The sequence below is a fragment of the Camellia sinensis genome, chromosome 13, assembly GCF_055761805.1.
Source record: "Camellia sinensis isolate YWXY chromosome 13, ASM5576180v1, whole genome shotgun sequence".
Lineage (NCBI taxonomy): Eukaryota > Viridiplantae > Streptophyta > Magnoliopsida > Ericales > Theaceae > Camellia > Camellia sinensis.
This window is the reverse complement of record NC_138973.1, coordinates 9,609,406-9,627,441: the sequence shown is the minus strand read 5'-3', so window position 1 is coordinate 9,627,441 and position 18,036 is coordinate 9,609,406. Positions and strand designations below refer to the sequence as shown.

Genomic DNA, 18,036 nt, shown 5'->3' with positions numbered 1-18,036 from the left:
CTCAAAACATGGCTGTGAGGAAATCCCCAGATTTAATTGTTTTTGTTTCGTACTGCGCTATTATTCATATATGTGTTGCATATTTTTAATTTTAATTTTTTTTGAAAAACTTTTATGTTTATTTGATGTTAGATGATGTTGCCCATGACACATGAGTTTAGTAATAAATTTCAGTTTCTGTCTCATATTATTTGACAAATTATTGGTAGTATTTTGGTGCTCTTCTCTTCAGTTTTCTGCCTCTATTTATTTACAGTGCTTTGTTTGAATTATGATAATAAAGAGAAAACAAGAAATAGAGAAGTTTGGATCACAACTAATTTAGATTGAACTACTTTACAGAAGTAGTAAAAAAAACTGTGAAAGCAAGGGAAAAAGCAATAAATAAAGCAAGACCCATACGAAAAGTATATTGTAAAAGAGAGCAGTTACCTGAGAGCTCGAGCTTCACCATCAGATTGAGAGTGAGAACTGAGAAGTTAAAGTCGTTCTCTACCATACTAAGCATAAGATGGAGAAGAGAAACCTTCAATCGTCGGAGAGAGCTATTGCACAACGTCAAAGTTGCCGGCAAACCAAATGCCAAGGAATCAAGTCGAGATCGAGAGAGGAATACGAGGGTTTCTCCAATTTTGATTTTCAAATGGGTTTCTCTGAATAGGGTTTCTCCTATTTGGATTTTCAAAGTTTACTTTTGACTCATGTACTTCATTGAAATTGTATTTTTAACTCACGGTTTCAATGTACAAAACACAATTACAATTTGCTACGGTGGCTGTTCATGTCATCATGAAATCGCATGTTGAAAGAGTAATTTCAATTTGGAAGTGTATTTTGAAAATGCAATTTCTAAAAGGAAGTTACTTTCCCAAATAATTTCAAAAGTGGATCAATTTTCTAAATAATTTTTTATTTTATAATATTTAAAAAAAAAACTCCATGTTCCTGGTGAGCTAAACTAGAAGAATATATTTTATTTTTTTTTGGTAAAGTAACAACTTAGTTAATTATATTTGCCACATAATTACATTTTGCTATTATTAAATTTAAATTTAAGTATAAATGCAAGATTTCTCTTCCCTCATTTACTTAAATTTATACCAAAATAAATTTTATTTTATTTTGTTTACTTAAAATCAAGTAAGGTCTTTTTTCCTTTTCTTTTTTTTTTTACCTTAAATTTCTCCAAACCATCTTCTAAATTTATAATCATATGACTTATCAATTTTGTACTTAAATTTATATTAAAGTTTAAATTTGGCTATTGAAATACTCTATTTCAAATGAAATTTGTATTCAAATATGAATAAATTAGAAGCAAGGCTAGTGATGACCTTTAGTGATGCACGTGATACTAAAAAGACAACAAGAGCAACAGTTTTTTTTTTTTTTTTTTTTTTTTTGGGGTAAAGTGAATTCCATTTTCCTCATTCATCAAACAATACAAAAGAGTTGATGTAAAATTTGTTGGAAAATGGCTTTTATAAAATCTTATTTTTTGTTAATTTTGAACATTAATTAAGGTGGAATTCAAGTGTTATTTTTAACGTTACTAATTAGGTTCGTGTTTAATGCCGCGTAGTAAATAATATCGTGTATTTGGTTGCTCAAAAACATTTTCGGATGAATGAGAATTCAACACGCATTTTTAGGTTCGTGGATATTGCTTTAGGTGGGTTTCCTACACATTTATGAAATGTGCTTGTCCCACTTTGGAAAAACTTAGGTAGCGTTTGGTAGAGTTTTGTAAATGTGATTTGAGAGTATGAGTTGTATTTTGAGTTTGTGTGTTGTGGAATTATGATTTGAGTGTAGAAAATTTGTTTGGTAAAGAGTTTTGAAAATAGTTTTGGAAAAGATGTTTGATTTGAGTGGGGAATTATTGATGTGACATTTGATATGTGATACAAAAATTTACAACTCATAACTAAACATACAACTCAAAATTATTTTAAAGTACATAAAAAATTTAAAAATTTTCAGAAAATATTTGTCCCGATTATGTAAATCAATTGCAAAAAAAAAAAAAAAAAAAAAAAAAAAAAAAAATCTGGAAATCAGCCGGACATCCGAGTGGACATCCGGGTGGTCTACCGGGTGGTCTACCAGGTGGACAAAAAAGGCGCCTGTGCATCAGAATTCTCTCTGCAGAGTGTAGAAAATTGATTTGAAAACGAAACCAAACATCATGCTCCAACACACAGGTAGAAAACTGATTACAGAGCACAACCAAGCAGAGCCTTAAGGATTTATATGGGTATATATATTCTAACTTGGGATACTTGAGATGGGCCCCAAGGGGTACCCAAGTTTGTAGAATGGTGAGGTTATGGGTAAAGTGGGCTAGACCCATTGGACCCAAAACAATAAACGCACGCCGCCATCTATCTGATTGGGTGGGCTAGGCACGAATGCGAGGTTAGGTTGGGCTTATCCGACCCAATACTTATCTTTTTGGGCGAAAAATATTTGTAATTTATTTATTCATTTTTAATTTTGGTTTCAAAACTTAAAATAACTTGGTCAAGTTTTTTTTTTCCCTTCACCCAAACAGATTTACCCACCCGAATAGGTTCAAAACAGGTTCATACCTATTGAATTCAAACCGGGCAGATCTATATCTGTCCAAACAAGTTTTTTCTTTTATTAAATCTGTCCGAACAGTTACCTATCTGTTGGCACCTGTTCGGAAAGCCACATGTCCTCCTATTTATACCTTGCCATTCCAGCATTTCTTGGCATCGAAATTTTTTCCAAAACTCTTCCCTTTCTTCTTCTGTTCGTCCTCCTGTGCTCCTACATTTGTTTAACATTTAGTTTCTAGGAAAAGAAAGAGAAAGAGTTACAACATAGTTTGGTTCACAATGTTTGATTTTGTAATGCTGCAAATCAAGTAGTAGTAGTTGTTGCATCCTAAGAAGTAGACGCCGTTAAAACTCGAAGTATTGAGCGAGGGCGACATCTACTTTAAGGAGATTGTGTTTAACACAAATCTTGATATTTAAAATTTCTGTAAGCATTTAATTCAGAATTTAATTCGTGAAGTTAATTTCTGAATTATTTAATTTATTTTGTTGTTTGTTTTATTTATGCATTTATTTACACATACACACATCCACTCTGGGAATAACAAAATTGACCTTAGTGATGACCTTAGTGATGCATATTTAAATAATTTTCAAATTTAACTCATCTTTCTCATTGAATCAACAAAAACTTTAGATGTAAAATTACAAAAGAGTGGTGAAAATAAATGTGTCCAATATACTGTATACAAATAATTCATGTCATAGGACAAATATAGTGATTGGCATGTGAAGCTCAACCGTCAACACCCAAGAACCTTTCCAAGCAGATAAAACAAGCTTGCTCTCTCCTGAAGTAAGAAAATTCAAAAATGATGTCCAACATCAGAAATTCTATAAAATAAAATAAAATAAAAAAATTGAACAAAGATCTCTCTCTATCTGCTTATAGGTTCTAGCTGAATTTCCATTCTTTCAGATATATCTAACTCTTTTTGTGAAAATGCCCGCATTGGGCTCAAGAGATCTGTATCATCCTCCTCAGTGTTCCCCAAAACCCAATTGCTTCCTCCAAAAATTCTATCCCTTTTTCTCTTTTTCTCGCGATACTCTAAATACACAACTGTCAGAGCACCGATGAAGAACCAAACTATCAAAATCCAGTTGAGTCCGTGAACATTTTGGTCACCATATTTATCTCTTAAATGCATCATTCCACTAATAAGAGCTGCAACGCCAACAACAATGGTAGATCTGCCGACAACAACATGAATATACTCCCAAATAAGCCTGTTTGAGGCAATCTCTTCCCCATTTGCAGGCCTTTTAGGTCTGAGATATGCATTCACGGGTTGTGCACAAGCCAAAGATATAGCGGCCATTCCAAACTTAAAATGAAGCGAATCAAAATGGAGACCCTGAAGCTCAGCTACAGCGAAAAGAAAGCCAAGCAAGACAATTGTTAATCCTGAATACTGCAAGTAAACATGAAGCTGGTACCATCCATCACCCTTAACATGTTTTAAGTACCGAGCTGATAATATTCCAGCTGGGAACAAAATTCCCCAAGCAAGAAACATCATGAACCCATGTACAGCTAATACAGGCCGTAAATCCTCCTCTGCCTCTGCAGAACCACGTCTAAGAAGCACCCGAACTGGCCTGGTACTTGTTGCAGAATGCATATTTGCCTCACTTAAATTGACTTGAGACCATCGAGCACCCATGGCCCAGACAACTTTCAGAGGGGTTGTAGGATCAATTATGTTTTTACATTCTGGCCTCTCACTATCACTGCATGATGGAGTCAACGGGCGAGTGAACTCCAAAGTGATTATTCCGTTTTCTGACTTACACCTTACGTGGGTCAGATTCTCATTTGTCATATGTATACTTGAGGCTTCCTTTCCATCAATCCAATAGGTCTTAATCTGCCCTTTTCCATTATCTTCAGCCCAACCCACATAGGCGAAGCTATTTACCATTCCACTACCAAAGCCTATTGCAAGGTAACCACTTTTTTTCTCACCACGAACTGCAAAAGCTATCGAATATTCTGATAATGTCCAAAATAAAGTAACTTGCTGATCATCCAAGAAGACGCTGCTGTTATACATATCTGCCAAACCACCATCAACAACTTGAACTTTCCAACCCATTTTCTGTGTAAACACTGACTGGTAGTAAACTTCATCTGGGGTGCTTCGGTCAGGTTCCCAAACTAATTCCATCGGACTGGCTTGGACTCCTTCAGCTTTTGGCCCTCCAGCATAAATAGTCTCAGACATATTTCTTAGTGTTGCATTCCCTCCAAGTGGGTCAGAAGTAACATACAGTGAAACATCATGACCAGCTTGTATCGAGAACTTCACTGGAACCCCCCTTTCTACCCTCAAGAGAGGGGCCTCTTTTTTGTTGATGTAAAAAACTTTTGTAGGATTCGGTGGATTTGGGTAATGTAAAGCAGGGCCTGTGGAAACAACAAGCGGTGCAGTTCCATCTGCAATGATGATATCTTGGTCCTCCTTGTCTTCTGCATCTAATGGTCCCAAGCAATCATTCACATGCTCTGAAACATTGAGCATCAAGTGCCCAAAAGTCCCACCATGATTTTGGGGAAGATAGTAAGGGTGAAGACTATCGGGCGGTTGAATCAAACCAATAGCCCAAATCACAGTCATGTTATCCATATGATTCACAGGCAAATCATACTTTTTATCTTCTGATTTCAATGGCCTTTGAAACCGGATAAATGACACCCCATCTTTCCTATGCCCGTAAACCAACCGCGTGTTGTTCAGCGAAGTATCATTGCCTGTTCCTTCATAAATTATGTCGGGACACACACCTTGAACACTACCATTCTTGTCTTTTGTACACTCAACATACTTGGTAATGAAAAAATCATCAGCAAATGGCATACCATCCTCCTTCAACCCTGTCACTGTTACATCGGCACCAAGCATAGGATTGGACGACGAACTAGGATCTGCCCATCCAAATGCCATATAATTCAGAATCCCTGTTGCAGCCTCCAACCCAATATCAATCACACCCTCCTCCACCTTCAATGTCCATCTAACCCTATAATTTGGCAACAATGCCTTACAATTCTCAAACATTGTTGGCTTCTCATGAACCCAAACACTCAAGTTGCCCCCACCAACCGATGGCGAAGGCGATGGGGCAGAATTCTCCGACCCATTACTCAAATTTCTCAACACAACATGCCCAAAGTCTGACGCGGTTGATATTTCCCAAACCGCGACGACTCTGATCTCATCCCAAGTCACATTCTTCATCAAATTCACAACAAAGCTATCATTTTGATAAGTTTTGTTCAGTTTCATATCAGATATCACAAACCCACTCGTTAAATTGTCGAAATCTTCACCAATAGCACCCCACCAACGCACATTGGACCCTTGAAGCATATCAAATTCACTGACCCTAAATGAGCAATCATCGATCAAATCAAACACCCCTCTCAACTGGTGTTGAAGCATTGCGAACTCTGACTCGAAATTGAGCAGAGAAGCATTGTTGGTTTTGGGACAACTCGGGGTTGGATCCGAATAGGAGAGGAGAACCCAATGGAAGAGAAAACCCAGAAAGAGTTGGGAAGCTCTTGCCATGGCAATGTGAAGATCCGAGTTAACGGATCTGAGGTGGACTTGGACCCGGAAATGGTGGTGATTTTTTGTAGTTTTTGTGATGTTTGAAGGGTTTGTAGAGAGAGAAAGTACCTGAGGTCGCCGGAGGGAGCTCTGTGATCGCCGGCGGAGAGGGGTGTGTGAGGAGAGAGAGAGAGAGTGGGGTGAGTCGGAAAAGCTGAGTTCGGAACTCGTAGTTGGTCGTTGAGCACAGGGTGTTTTGTAGTTTCATGGTTTTTGAGTGGGCCAGAGAAGGGATTTGGGGAGACTTGTACTAGGATATGCATATCTGGGGCAAGTTTGTTTGTCTATTCATATTTTGATGTCAACTTTTTTTTTTTGAAGATACCCCTATGATTGATGTTTAATTTTTTTAATAATTACACTTCCTATGCATTACAAATTATACTATTTTTATACTAAAGTTGAATGTTAATATATACAAATAAAAAAGTTATACAAAATAATAACGTCTTCAACTTTATTGTGTCAAATAGAATAATTGGTTTAGTCCAAAATTCGAGCTCTGACCCTTTCATTATAATTTAATTTATTAACTCCTAACACCTTATCGTATAACTAACTCCAAAAAAAAAAAAAAAAAAACTTTCAATTAGTCATGACTAGAAAGTACAACAACGTTAATTTTTTTTTGAACTTATTAAATTTATTTTCAATAAAATGTTCAAATTAAGCAAAAGTGTTTATGCTAAAAATTCATTAAAAATTTTAAAATTTACTAAATCAATTAATTTTTTTAGTATCAACTTTTTCATAATTTTAGCTAAATCCTCCGGAGGGATGTCTTCATTTAAAAATGTAATACCTATTATTGTAATTATAATTTACAAATATATCACTAGTAGTCAGATTATTCTGGAGATAAATTTTATATAAAAATTATGGAAAATATTTGGTGACCACAAATTATGTGGTTCAAATGGCCCGAAAATGCCAAAACGACGTCGTTTTGGCATTTTTAGAATTGTTTTGTATCCAAAACTCGTTTGACATTTTCGGACCATTTGAGTCACAGAATTTGTGGCCACCAATCATTGCCGAAAAATTATTGTGATTTAACATTTTCCAAGACGACATATAAAATGTATTCATAAAAGGAAAGAGTTTGAATAACACTCCTCTCTTCATATTATTATTATTATTATTATTATTATTACAAGAAACCAATAAAAGAAACAAACAAAAGAATGGACAAGGACATTCACATGTTTGTCAATCTCATAATGTGTGCTTATATTTTCATTTCACAATTTGTTTTTGTGTAATAGTTTTGTCATTATTATTATTACTGGGAAATTGTGAATAAGAAATTGAATTGTCCAGTGGGCAAGATTGAGGCAGTGATTAATGACCTACTCATGTAAAGTATGAGAGTGACCTCAAAGCTCTCTCTCAAATCATTTCACCTAAAAAAAAAAAAGAGAGAGAAACGAAGGAGACTTGCTTGACTAGGAAGGGCAAAATTCTGGGGAGTTCTGCAACAACAATGAAAAGGACAAAGGAAGGTGAGTTGTTTACCAACTAGCAAAACATAACCAGCTTGGTTGGAGGATTCCAAAAATTATATATATATATATATATATAACAAAAAAATGAAAAAAACCTAACTCTTTCAAGACTAGAAGGCCTCAAAAAGAAAAAGGAAATGATACAAATTTAAAAATATATATATTATTAAAGACAAAAAAGTACGAAAAAAATGTGGCCTTTTTAGGTGTTGCCAAACAGCATGATGAGTTTAAAAACCTTAACATCTTAAATACAATTTTGAATAGCAGCTCATTAAAAAAAGGATTCAGAAAAAAGGTGGAAACTTTGGGAAATTGACAAAATTGTGGAAATTTTGAATAAAAAATAAAACTTCAAGAAGAGAGAAATATACGCTGAATTCCTATGACAAAAGACTAATATGAGCCCGAAATTTGCATACCAAAAAGCATGGCTTAAAGTAATGAAACCGAGCCTCCACCAACAGTTTTAATATCCCAAATTGTGAAAATTGACTCCACTCACCTGTAACATCTGGTTCAGGTATCAACTGCAAAGACACATCATGCCATGATACAAGTAATGTGCAACTTGAAGGGCACGATCCGGATTGGTATTAGTCTAGAAAAAATCATTCTATTAGATCAAATGTACTTATTTGACAACATATATAATATTTATCGTCTGTAAGTACTAAGCAACGATTCAAAGTTGACAAGCAAGATCCGACTTTTTGCTATACATGTTTCAACGAATCAATTCCACCAAATCAACAGCTGGTATATGTACTAAAAGATTCTTAAAGCTATCAATTAGAACGACATTTGTAGGCTCATTGGAACAGCCAAATCCATCAAATTAACTAGAATGATAGAAAGTTGAAAGAAACAGCGATTCAACAATAAACAAGAAAATAATTCAAGCTAGGTGGCGATGTAGGGCTCAGGAAGCACAATAACTTTTCACCACAAATAAAATACAATTAGCTGAGAAAAGCACACCAAAGCACTCTTGCATCGACAGTGGATATAATAATCTCATGGTCATTGAATCAGAATATTCAAGAAAATTTCTCCATCATGAGCTTAGTATGCGTGTGGGGTTTCTCAGTGAAATAAAGAGAGTGCAGGGCTTGCTGAATAAGAAATTTCTCTGCCCAATTCACAGAAATTAATCAATTTCTTTTATCTCTACGATTTGCTGCAAGATCTTCATTGAATGACTACAAAGACAGCTATGCAATAGGTAGAATATACAAAATCAAGCAATGATCTATGAAAATGGGCATGGTAATCATTTTGAAACACATGGGTTTGCATACAAATCAACAGGCAAAAGTAATAGACATCAAAACAGGACAATGTATGTTGGTGAGTGAATGTACTGCATTGACATATATGTATCAGATTTAAGGTAACATATACATGTGGAAGAACCAGAGGACTTGTGGCCTAATGGCATGGAGGTAGCGCTTTAGTGCTCACAAGGGAGAGGATGCGGGTTCAAACCCCCCAAGAACTAATCTAGCAACTAACAAATAAATTTCGCCGATTTAAAAAAATGTGGAAGAACCACAGTATCCACTCTTAATAACTCCTGTAGTGTCCGCTGTAAAGCATGTATTTTTCCTCCCAATCACGGGGTTGCAATTTCCTGCAAAAACCACACAACATTCATTAAATTGAACAAGGTTTTTTTCTCTTTTCCCAACAAGTAAGTGACAAGTCTAAAGATAAGGGCTGTAAAGAATGTAGAGAGGGACCATAGTCAAACAAGAGAGTGTTAATCCAGAATTGGCATGGGGATGATCATGTCAAGGGATTAATTTAGGTGCGTAACTATGCTAGATTCCTCCAGTGTCGTTTAGTTTGAAGTCCAAAGACATCACCCTGACATGTGTTTTCAGAGGGCTAACACATGTGGGTTCTTGAGCCAAAGCATAAATCACATGTCATCATCCAATCCATGTGTACACAACACATGGCAATCTAGGAGATATCCACACATATTCACAACCATCACCCAACACGAGCTTATACTGGCACACTATATACTGAATGCTCATATCCCTAAGAAATCATTAAGCTATTGAATCAAAACCGAGGAACTCTCGCTAAGCCAAAACGAATGAGGACGTCAACATTAATTATTTCAAGCTTGCAGTTGACATCAGATAATTAATATAGATAGTTAAACAACAAAATCCAAAATAAAATCACTCAAAAGCTGAGAGGATTTTTTATGTGGTTGTAACCCATGTGTCTCAATAAGGGAAAACAGACAAGAAGGTTTGAAGTACCCAGCAATGTAAGAACCAACACACACTTCCACCCATTGACGTTTGCTGCCCACTGAAAGCAAACTGTGTACTCACATCTCCTGCTTTTGAAAATTGTCATCTCCAATCCCCATCATCTTTACAATAAAACATTTACTTGGCCATGTACCCGAATCATTTGCCAAAGATCAAGGAAAGAGAAAAGAGAGATTAATCATCTGCAGAATGTAGAAGAAATAACAACAAAAAAAAAAAACCCTTTGCAACTTGCATGTTTACATAAGTGAAGATGTGGTTCAAATGGTCTTAAAAAAAGGAGAGGGAAGAAGGAGAAACTGGAAAAGGCAGTTAACTGTATGTTACTGCCGGTGAAGAAATATCAACAAAAATAAAATATAATTTGCAACTTGCATGTTTACATTAGTAAAGATGTAGTTCAAATGGTCTTGGAAATAGAGGAGAGGGAAGAAAGAGAAACTGGAAAAGGCACTTTATTGTATGTTACTGCCAGTGAAGGAGCCCGCTAGTCAACTAATGCATGTGATGATCAGGCCATTTCAAGGCTGTAAATTGCAGCATGCCATGCCATCATGGAACTAAATGGAATGAAGATTTCTGTTGATGAGAGGCTTTGTTTAATATAATCGAATCATTTTCATCTCCGTTCACAGCACTGTTACTTTCAAGCAAAAAACAAGTTAGTTTTAGTAATATAAGTTAAATGTCGCCCATCTTCTTGGTTAGTCCAGGAGCTTATCAAGTCCTGTCAATCTAAAGCAAATACCCTGTGGTGACCTTGTCCCTAGTTGGCTCTTGAGTTTTCAGGTTTACGTGCTTGAATTAAACTTTCTGCTCAAAACTGCTATACCATTTATTTTAGTTGCATTCGTACAGTGATGCTGACAATTTAAACATTTTAGTCTACTAGACTCTATTAAAGTCAACCAATTTTCAAGTGTGTTAAGCCTAGAAAAAACTATGATATTCATCAAAAAGTGGATTGACGATGGCACATCAAAGTGGAAGGAAAGAAGAAGAGTAGAGAGGAGGAGAAGAATAGAGATGAAAGGAGAACAGGAGAGAGGGAGAAGAAAATTAATTAACTCAACATGATAACTCATACACATCATGCGGTCATAGAATAACTTGACACAAGAAGAAAATTAATCATTGAGGCATCTAAGTCACCAAGTATATCTCTTTTAGCATAGTTAAAAAAAATAAAAACAAAACAATAAATTTGGAAATAATCTTACCAACACAGACCACAAGTATTAATCTCTGTAGCATGCCAATACAGATGTGGTGAACCTCTGAAGTTCCACACAGTTTGCAAGCTTTGCAAGATTTGAAACATGTATGCAAAATCTGGTTAGCATATAAAAGGTAGATAATTAATTGTTATAAAACTTACTGGGAATAAGACTTCTTCACAAAGACTATATATCAATGCAATAAATTCATCTAACCTGATCTTGAATCCCCACAACTGAATTTATACCACTGCCACCAAATACATGAGCCACCGCAAAAGTGTTTCTGATGGCCCAAGAGAAAAGCTTAAGGAATTTCAAAATACAATAGCTAAATTTGTAAAGAATATAAGGGGCACAACGCACGAGTGATTCTGATAGTCTTAAAGAATTTCACAATACAATAGCTAAATTTGTAAAGAATATAAGGGCACATTTCGTATCATTTTCATTTATTGTTTTAGTTCCTGGAAAAAAAATGGAAATGGAAAGGAAAACTAGCTTGGTAAATTGCTTTCGGAAATGTTTTTGTAAACACCCCATTTTCTAGTAAACACTTACAAGTTGTGTTTTGGATTTCAAAAATTGTTTTCACACAAAAATGAAAAGAATAAGTAAATAATTGGAGTATTCAAACTTTTCATTGTTTTTGTTTCCGAAAAAATCAAAAATAAAAACGATATCAAACAAGCCCTATGCTTCATATTTGACAAAAAGTTTAACCCACTACTAATTGACCTAACAAATTCTGATCATGTCAGCACACCCCACATATAGCCAACCTCTGCCGCCTACACCACCATCTACACCGCTTCCCATTTGAAACGGCCTCCTCTCCTTCCCTTCTCTCACCGATAAGGTACCCACCTGAAGAACTCTAGAATCCAAGTCTAGCCCGGCTTGTCTGACGCTGAGTTTACACGAGCTGAGGCCAATTTCAGTTTTCGCTTTCCCTCTTGACATCAAATCAGTTGGGCTTGATCACTTTCCCTTGTGACCTCAAATCAGTGGCCTTGATTTGGTGGTAGAGGAAGAGTGGGGTGGTTTTGTGCTTGATTTCTTGGCTTTAGAGGGTTTTGTGCTAGATGTGGGATTTGCCCATGAACGCCAAGAAGAGGGAGTACTTGAAGAGGGAAGAAGGAGATGACGGCAGATATGTAATTTTCCTTTGGTGTATGAGGGTAATTAGGTAAATGTATTTTTGTTACTATGTTAAAATGACGGGTGCATTGTAATTACTTAGGAGGTATATTTGTAATTTGCCCGTTAAAAAGGAAGAAATGAAGACTAAGGTAAGCATCAAAACCCAACAAGCCCCCAATAGCTTATATCTGGAGCTAAATATGAAATCCTATTTTCTTGCAAGACCTGTTTGGTAAGGGAAAACTCCAAAGTTGCTTCGAAGTAAGATTCTTGAAGTTACTGTTTGTATAGTTTCTAGTTACAATTATAATTATCCTCAAATCCCACACTATTCAGACTGACATGCCCCAAGTGTTCTACAGAATCCTTCCACAAGAATCAAAACAGCAAGCATGAAGGACAGCAAACACAATCTTCTGCAAGTAGGGTAAATCCACAATAATATAAAAATCACACATCTTCAATAACTTAACAGATCATTGTTCATTACCCACTCAACCTATACGTAGAACAGGCAAGGGGATGTGAATCAATCTCAAGATAATCTTATTAACAAAGTGAATATTTACCCACTCAATCTACACTACAAAAATATACACCCTTCAAAATAAAAAAATTCATCTACACATCTACTTCACGTGCATTATGATACCAAAATATATATATATCTAGGTAGATCATATAAATGCATGCCATGATTAAACACTGAAGCACTTAAAACAATATGACGAAAAAATTAGCACAAGAAGAAGTTGCTAAAATGTTAAGATTGTTATTGAAACAGTAAATGTGATAACTTTACAGTACTCAAGCTACAACACCCATTGCGGGTTGAGTTACACATAAGCTCAGAAAAAAGAAAAAGCAACAAAGGAAAAGCAACAACTTTTTCCCATTTGTGTACAGATGGAAATGGGAGTTTCATGCCTAACTGATCATACAAGCATTCATTTTTTGCCAACCATGCCTAACTGGACAACCAAACATTCAATTGTTTGCCAAACATTTATTTATCAGAGCCATTCTCGACACCAAGACCATACAGAACACCAGCATATTTCTCTGTGGAGCCATTAAAAAAGTTGTCTTTCAACTTCTTAAATGCACAAGAAGTAAGTAAACTATCCGAACCTGCTTGATGGCAAATACCAATCCTCTCGACCTCCAAAAGCTCAGCAAGCTTGTTCAACCCACCATGAAGGCTGTTACAAAACTTCATCAAGTGCTTGATATCATACACCATGGGGAAATACATATTGATCAAATCAAAGAACCCAGCTTGCGTATCAGGTAAAGCTGTGCAAGTCAACAACTTGAGCAAATACCCAAAATCATACCCACTGTGAAAGGTCACCCAATGCACACCATCATTCAACACGATCCCCGAAGACATCAAGAGCTCGCCAAACCGATTCGCATCAATACCCATCTCATTATTCTTCTTGAAATCAATACCACATTGCATCAGCAACTCAATTGAATCATTAGCGAAGATATCTTCACTGACGTTAAATTCGCGAAAATTGAACTGCCAAATGCAGTGTCTATCAGTCCCACAAGTAGGCAAGTTCCCATTTTCATCCGAAAACGTGAGACCCAACTGAATCAACTTCAACATATCAACATTGTCCTTCAAAGTCTGATAGTTATAGTCATTGATGTTCTTGAAAGTCCCCACCGGCCGAAGAACAACCCCCGGAAACTCCGTATCCATCGCAACATAGGAATATTCATCGACAATTTCTCGAATCAAAGCGAACTCTTCTTCGAGATTGTCGTTCCATACCTCTCGGATATGAATCGAATCGTTTTTCGACAGCTCTGACATCTTAGGGAATCAATTTTGGGCAAAAAAGTGATTAAACCCCCTTAAATTCAACTAGATCTGCAGCAACAATCAAATGAAAATTCAAAACCCTAATTTTAGTTAAAGTGAACAGTATAATTAACCGTTAAAACTAAAAAGACCCGTTAAAATTAGTGAAATCAAACAGAGAAATACTGTGTGGGGGGATGAGATCTGACCTTGGATCAGTGAAATTGAGGGTTGAAGTGAACAGATCTTGAACTTGTGAGTAGAGGTGAGTTCGTTGTCGGTCAGTGATGAAGATTTAAACTCACAACTTTGTGATGATTTGTGAGTCAACGCTTGGGATTTGCAGAGGAAGCAGAGAGAGAAGAAGAAGAAGAGGACGATGAAGACGAGAGAGAGAGAGAGAGAGAAGAGAGAGGCGGGGAGAAGACTCCTAAAGAGAAGATGACATTAACGTTACAATTGAACAAAAAGGTAAACGCGACGGCGTACTGTGTTTGGTGAGTTTGAAACGGTGTCGTATTATAGGAATTCTATCGGCGGCCCCAGATTGACCTGGTAAAACAATTTTCTCTTCAAGGAAAAAGAAAATCACAGAGAAAATCATTTGAGTGTGAGATCAAATTGGAAAACCTGAAATTCATCAAGAGGGGGTTTTTTTGGGGGAAAAAAAAAATCTATCTCAATATGGATATTTTTTTTGTTATATCATTTCTTGCCAAGCGGATTTGAAATTTGTAGAAATTACAAAAAAGAGTATATAAATACATTTTTATGCGAAGATCAAATTATGTTTGAAAAGACGATTTATATTACATACCTATGCAATGCAATCTTAATTGTTATAAGAACACATTAGATTATAATTCGAATTACAACTCAATAAGAAATTGTTTGACAATCTAAACTTCTCTTGTCTGACTTTTCAGGAAGGGAACAGAGCTTCTTTGATTACGCTCAAAAATAATTGTTAGGATTGATCATTTCTCTTAATTTTTTTGTTAAGCAAAGATGAGCTTTAAATAGTAATTTTGAACATATTGGATTGTAACTGAAACACCGCTAGAGTGATTCACACTATGAATTTTGAAATTTTAAAATTATGGGCGGGAGGTGTTTTGATATGAAATAAAAATATTTTAAAAATAATGGACGGTATGTGTTTTGATATGAAATGAAAATAGTGTTAGTCAAGTAATTATGTATAAAACCATTGCATATAAACGTAATTTATATATCAGTACTGTCAAATAAATTATGACATAATCTAATCATCTCATTTCATTTATACGCATTCATATTAGATATGCGGAGATGTTTATAGATTACATTAATTGAAAACATTGTCAAATTAGTCTAGAATGACAATTCAAGGAAAGGTTGTTATTCTCAATTTATGCGTAAAAAATGTATTTAAAATCTATAAATATATAAAACATGTGAAATATATATGTAAGAACGTTTGAAAAAGTATTTTAAAATTTTAAATATTTTGATATTTTATTTGTCATATCAACAATTTATAAGATTGTCATTAGTATATCCTAAAAATTAGTCCTATGTAAGTCAATTACTATTTATTATTTATATTCTAGTCTACACATATTATTTTTGAGATATTTTTGTAGATGTGTAATATCACTCGAGTCTGAAAATGAGTATGAATGGCTTACTTTCACAATCCTAGAATAAACTATCTTTGAATAAGATAAATATTGATAGTGGTAGCAAAGTGAAGTGTGATTAGTTGAGGATATTAGGAGAATCTGAGCATCAATTTCTATTTTTCGATTCAAAATATATTAGTTATAAATATTTTGCTTAAAAATGAAAATTACTTGTTAAATCAAAACTATTGATCTCCAATTGGGACACAACCAAATAAACTAGTCCCGATGATTAATTTTAGTTGTCACCTTTTACAAAAGTTAAAGCCTAGTTTGGTATTTTCCCCTTTTTTTATTTTGATTATTATTAATATTTTTAGTTTATTACATAGTAGGAAGAACAAGAAGTTTAGCTATTACCAAAACGAAAACACTACCTTGACATTGTCATCACGTAACCTTCTCTAAAGTATAGCTTAGAAATTCAAGACTGTCTTTTAAGTAGACATGTCTCTTTCAATGACCTAATAGCCTCTATCTAATTTCAAATGGAAGATAAAACAGAGAATATAATGTTTTCTTTATGAATATAAAAAGCTAAGAGGATGTTGATCCTTGTTAGATGCAGCTATACATGTGGTGCTATATTTAAGTGGTGCTTATCAAATGTGAAAGGATGGGTCTCAACTTTAGAACTTGTTTGGTAATAGCTTTGTTTTTTAAAAATTTGAAATTGAAAATAAAAATATGTTTGGAAATTGTTGTAATTTAAAAAATTAGAGGCATGGATATGTAGTTAAATAAATCATAATCAATTATTAAGTTTGAAGTATAAAATTCTAAAATGTGTATTTTGACAATAGATAAGGGCAATTTGGGGGAAAGAAAAATATTATGTTTTGAATTGTATACTTTATGCAATGATATTAGTTTTCAAATTTTAGAAATTAAGAAAGAGAAGTATTTTTTACTTGTTTTCAAAAATAAGGTTTCATTTCCATTTAGGGCTGGTTTGGCATATTTAAAAAAAGTCAAAAAGTTGCTATCTTATTTAAATCATATCATCCTATTTAAGTCACATCACCTCTCTAATCCATCACTTCAAACCCAATCCAAACCCAACTCATATTTTATAAAAAATCAAAAAATACACTTATTTAGATCATCCCAAACAACCTCTTAAACTCCCCACCTCCCGTTGTCATTTATTGTCTCTCTTACTTTCAGCCACCTTCCTAATCGACCACTATCTCTAGTTGTCTCGTCATTGATCACCATTATTGGCCATGGTTATCTCATCATTGATCACTATTACTGGCCACGACTTCTGACCATGATCTCTTGCAACTATCTTTGAAATTCATGATAAAAAATTAGTAATCAATGTGTCACGCTCTAAAATTTAAATAATTAAATATTAAATTAAGATTAAATCTCAATTAATATTTCATTATCCAAATCCTAGAGGTGTGACAATTTGGTATTAGACCTTTAGGTTACTCTACACTTGTGAGAGTTTAGGTAAACCTTGAATTATGGAAACATGGGTTAGCTGGTTTAGTTTGGTGGTTGAATTTATTCTAAGTATTTATGAACGAATTTTTTTTGTGTATTTAACTTGAAGGTAATGGCTGGAAAGTATAATTTGGGAAGTGCTTAGTCCAATGGCACAAGGGAAAAAACAACTGCTAATGCGGCGGTAGCGACGGCGACGGCGGCGGCAGTGGCGGCTGCTACTGGGGCAACCAATACGGTGCAGGTTAATGTGGGGGAGATGATGGCTCAATTATTTCAGGTTGTGCAAAACAATAATCAAGATCAGCAGGAAGATCCATTTGTGAAGAGAAACAAAGATTTTGGTTCTTTGGGAGGTCAGAAATTCTCTAGAGATGGAAGAAGCATTGCAGCTGACACTTGGATTCAGAAATGTAAGATGGTGTTTGGTCGTATGCAGCTCGCCGAGGTCCAAAAACAGGAGTTGGCAACACATCAATTGAGAGAGCAACCCTATTTTGGTGGAACTCGTGGAAGGGGGGTCTAGATTTGATAACTTGGGCAGATTTTAAGACCCGTTTTGACCAGAAGTTTGTTCTTACTGTTATTCAGTCTCAGTTGAGTGATGAATTTTCAAAGCTGACCCAAGAGGCTAGAACAGTGATCGAGTATGTCACCAAGTTTAATGAGTTATCTCGTTAGGCCTCTTACTTGGTTGACATGCAGGAGAAAAAGAATGAGAAGTTTATTAAGTGATTAAA

The 18,036-nt window shown here is 35.1% G+C and overlaps 3 protein-coding genes across 15 annotated transcripts in view; all 3 read right to left on the bottom strand.

The window, feature by feature from the left end:
• LOC114301983 (uncharacterized) overlaps nt 1-790 on the bottom strand; it is a 38,305-nt gene extending 37,515 nt beyond the window's left edge. For 8 of the 12 annotated variants that reach the window (XR_014348278.1, XR_014348277.1, XR_014348281.1 and 5 more), the window contains exon 1: nt 433-790. The gene's annotated coding sequence lies outside the window, so the exon portion shown is untranslated. The remainder of the gene's footprint in view (nt 1-432) is intronic. The other 4 variants (XR_014348280.1, XM_082901418.1, XM_082901420.1 and 1 more) reach the window with 3 other exon arrangements.
• A 2,385-nt stretch (nt 791-3,175) lies between these two features.
• Nucleotides 3,176-11,560, bottom strand: LOC114301990 (cytochrome b561, DM13 and DOMON domain-containing protein At5g54830-like). Of its 2 annotated transcripts, XM_082901417.1 has the most exons (5): nt 11,435-11,560; nt 11,222-11,333; nt 9,112-9,340; nt 8,213-8,308; nt 3,176-7,674 (listed from the first exon to the last, which is right to left on the bottom strand). In XM_082901417.1, exon 5 carries the CDS (start codon nt 6,158-6,160, stop codon nt 3,464-3,466), a length of 2,697 nt encoding a protein of 898 aa, XP_082757543.1. In that variant the 5' UTR covers nt 6,161-7,674; nt 8,213-8,308; nt 9,112-9,340; nt 11,222-11,333; nt 11,435-11,560; the 3' UTR covers nt 3,176-3,463. The 2 variants fall into 2 exon arrangements, 1 of the variants encoding a protein (XP_082757543.1); XR_014348275.1 differs by lacking the exon at nt 11,435-11,560 and having other exon boundaries at nt 7,408-7,674; nt 9,987-11,302.
• Nucleotides 11,561-13,113: 1,553 nt separating this feature from the next.
• On the bottom strand, nt 13,114-14,853 carry LOC114319793 (putative CCR4-associated factor 1 homolog 7). The gene is made up of 2 exons (XM_028266844.2): nt 14,387-14,853; nt 13,114-14,246 (listed from the first exon to the last, which is right to left on the bottom strand). The coding sequence occupies exon 2, from the start codon at nt 14,187-14,189 to the stop codon at nt 13,368-13,370; it is 822 nt and encodes a 273-aa protein (XP_028122645.2). The 5' UTR covers nt 14,190-14,246; nt 14,387-14,853; the 3' UTR covers nt 13,114-13,367.
• Between the last annotated feature and the right edge of the window lie 3,183 nt (nt 14,854-18,036).

Bases quoted from the DNA above. Each gene is read 5' to 3' on its own strand.
- LOC114301990 (XM_082901417.1), bottom strand. From the start codon at position 6,160: ATGGCAAGAGCTTCCCAACTCTTTCTGGGTTTTCTCTTCCATTGGGTT.
- LOC114319793 (XM_028266844.2), bottom strand. From the start codon at position 14,189: ATGTCAGAGCTGTCGAAAAACGATTCGATTCATATCCGAGAGGTATGG.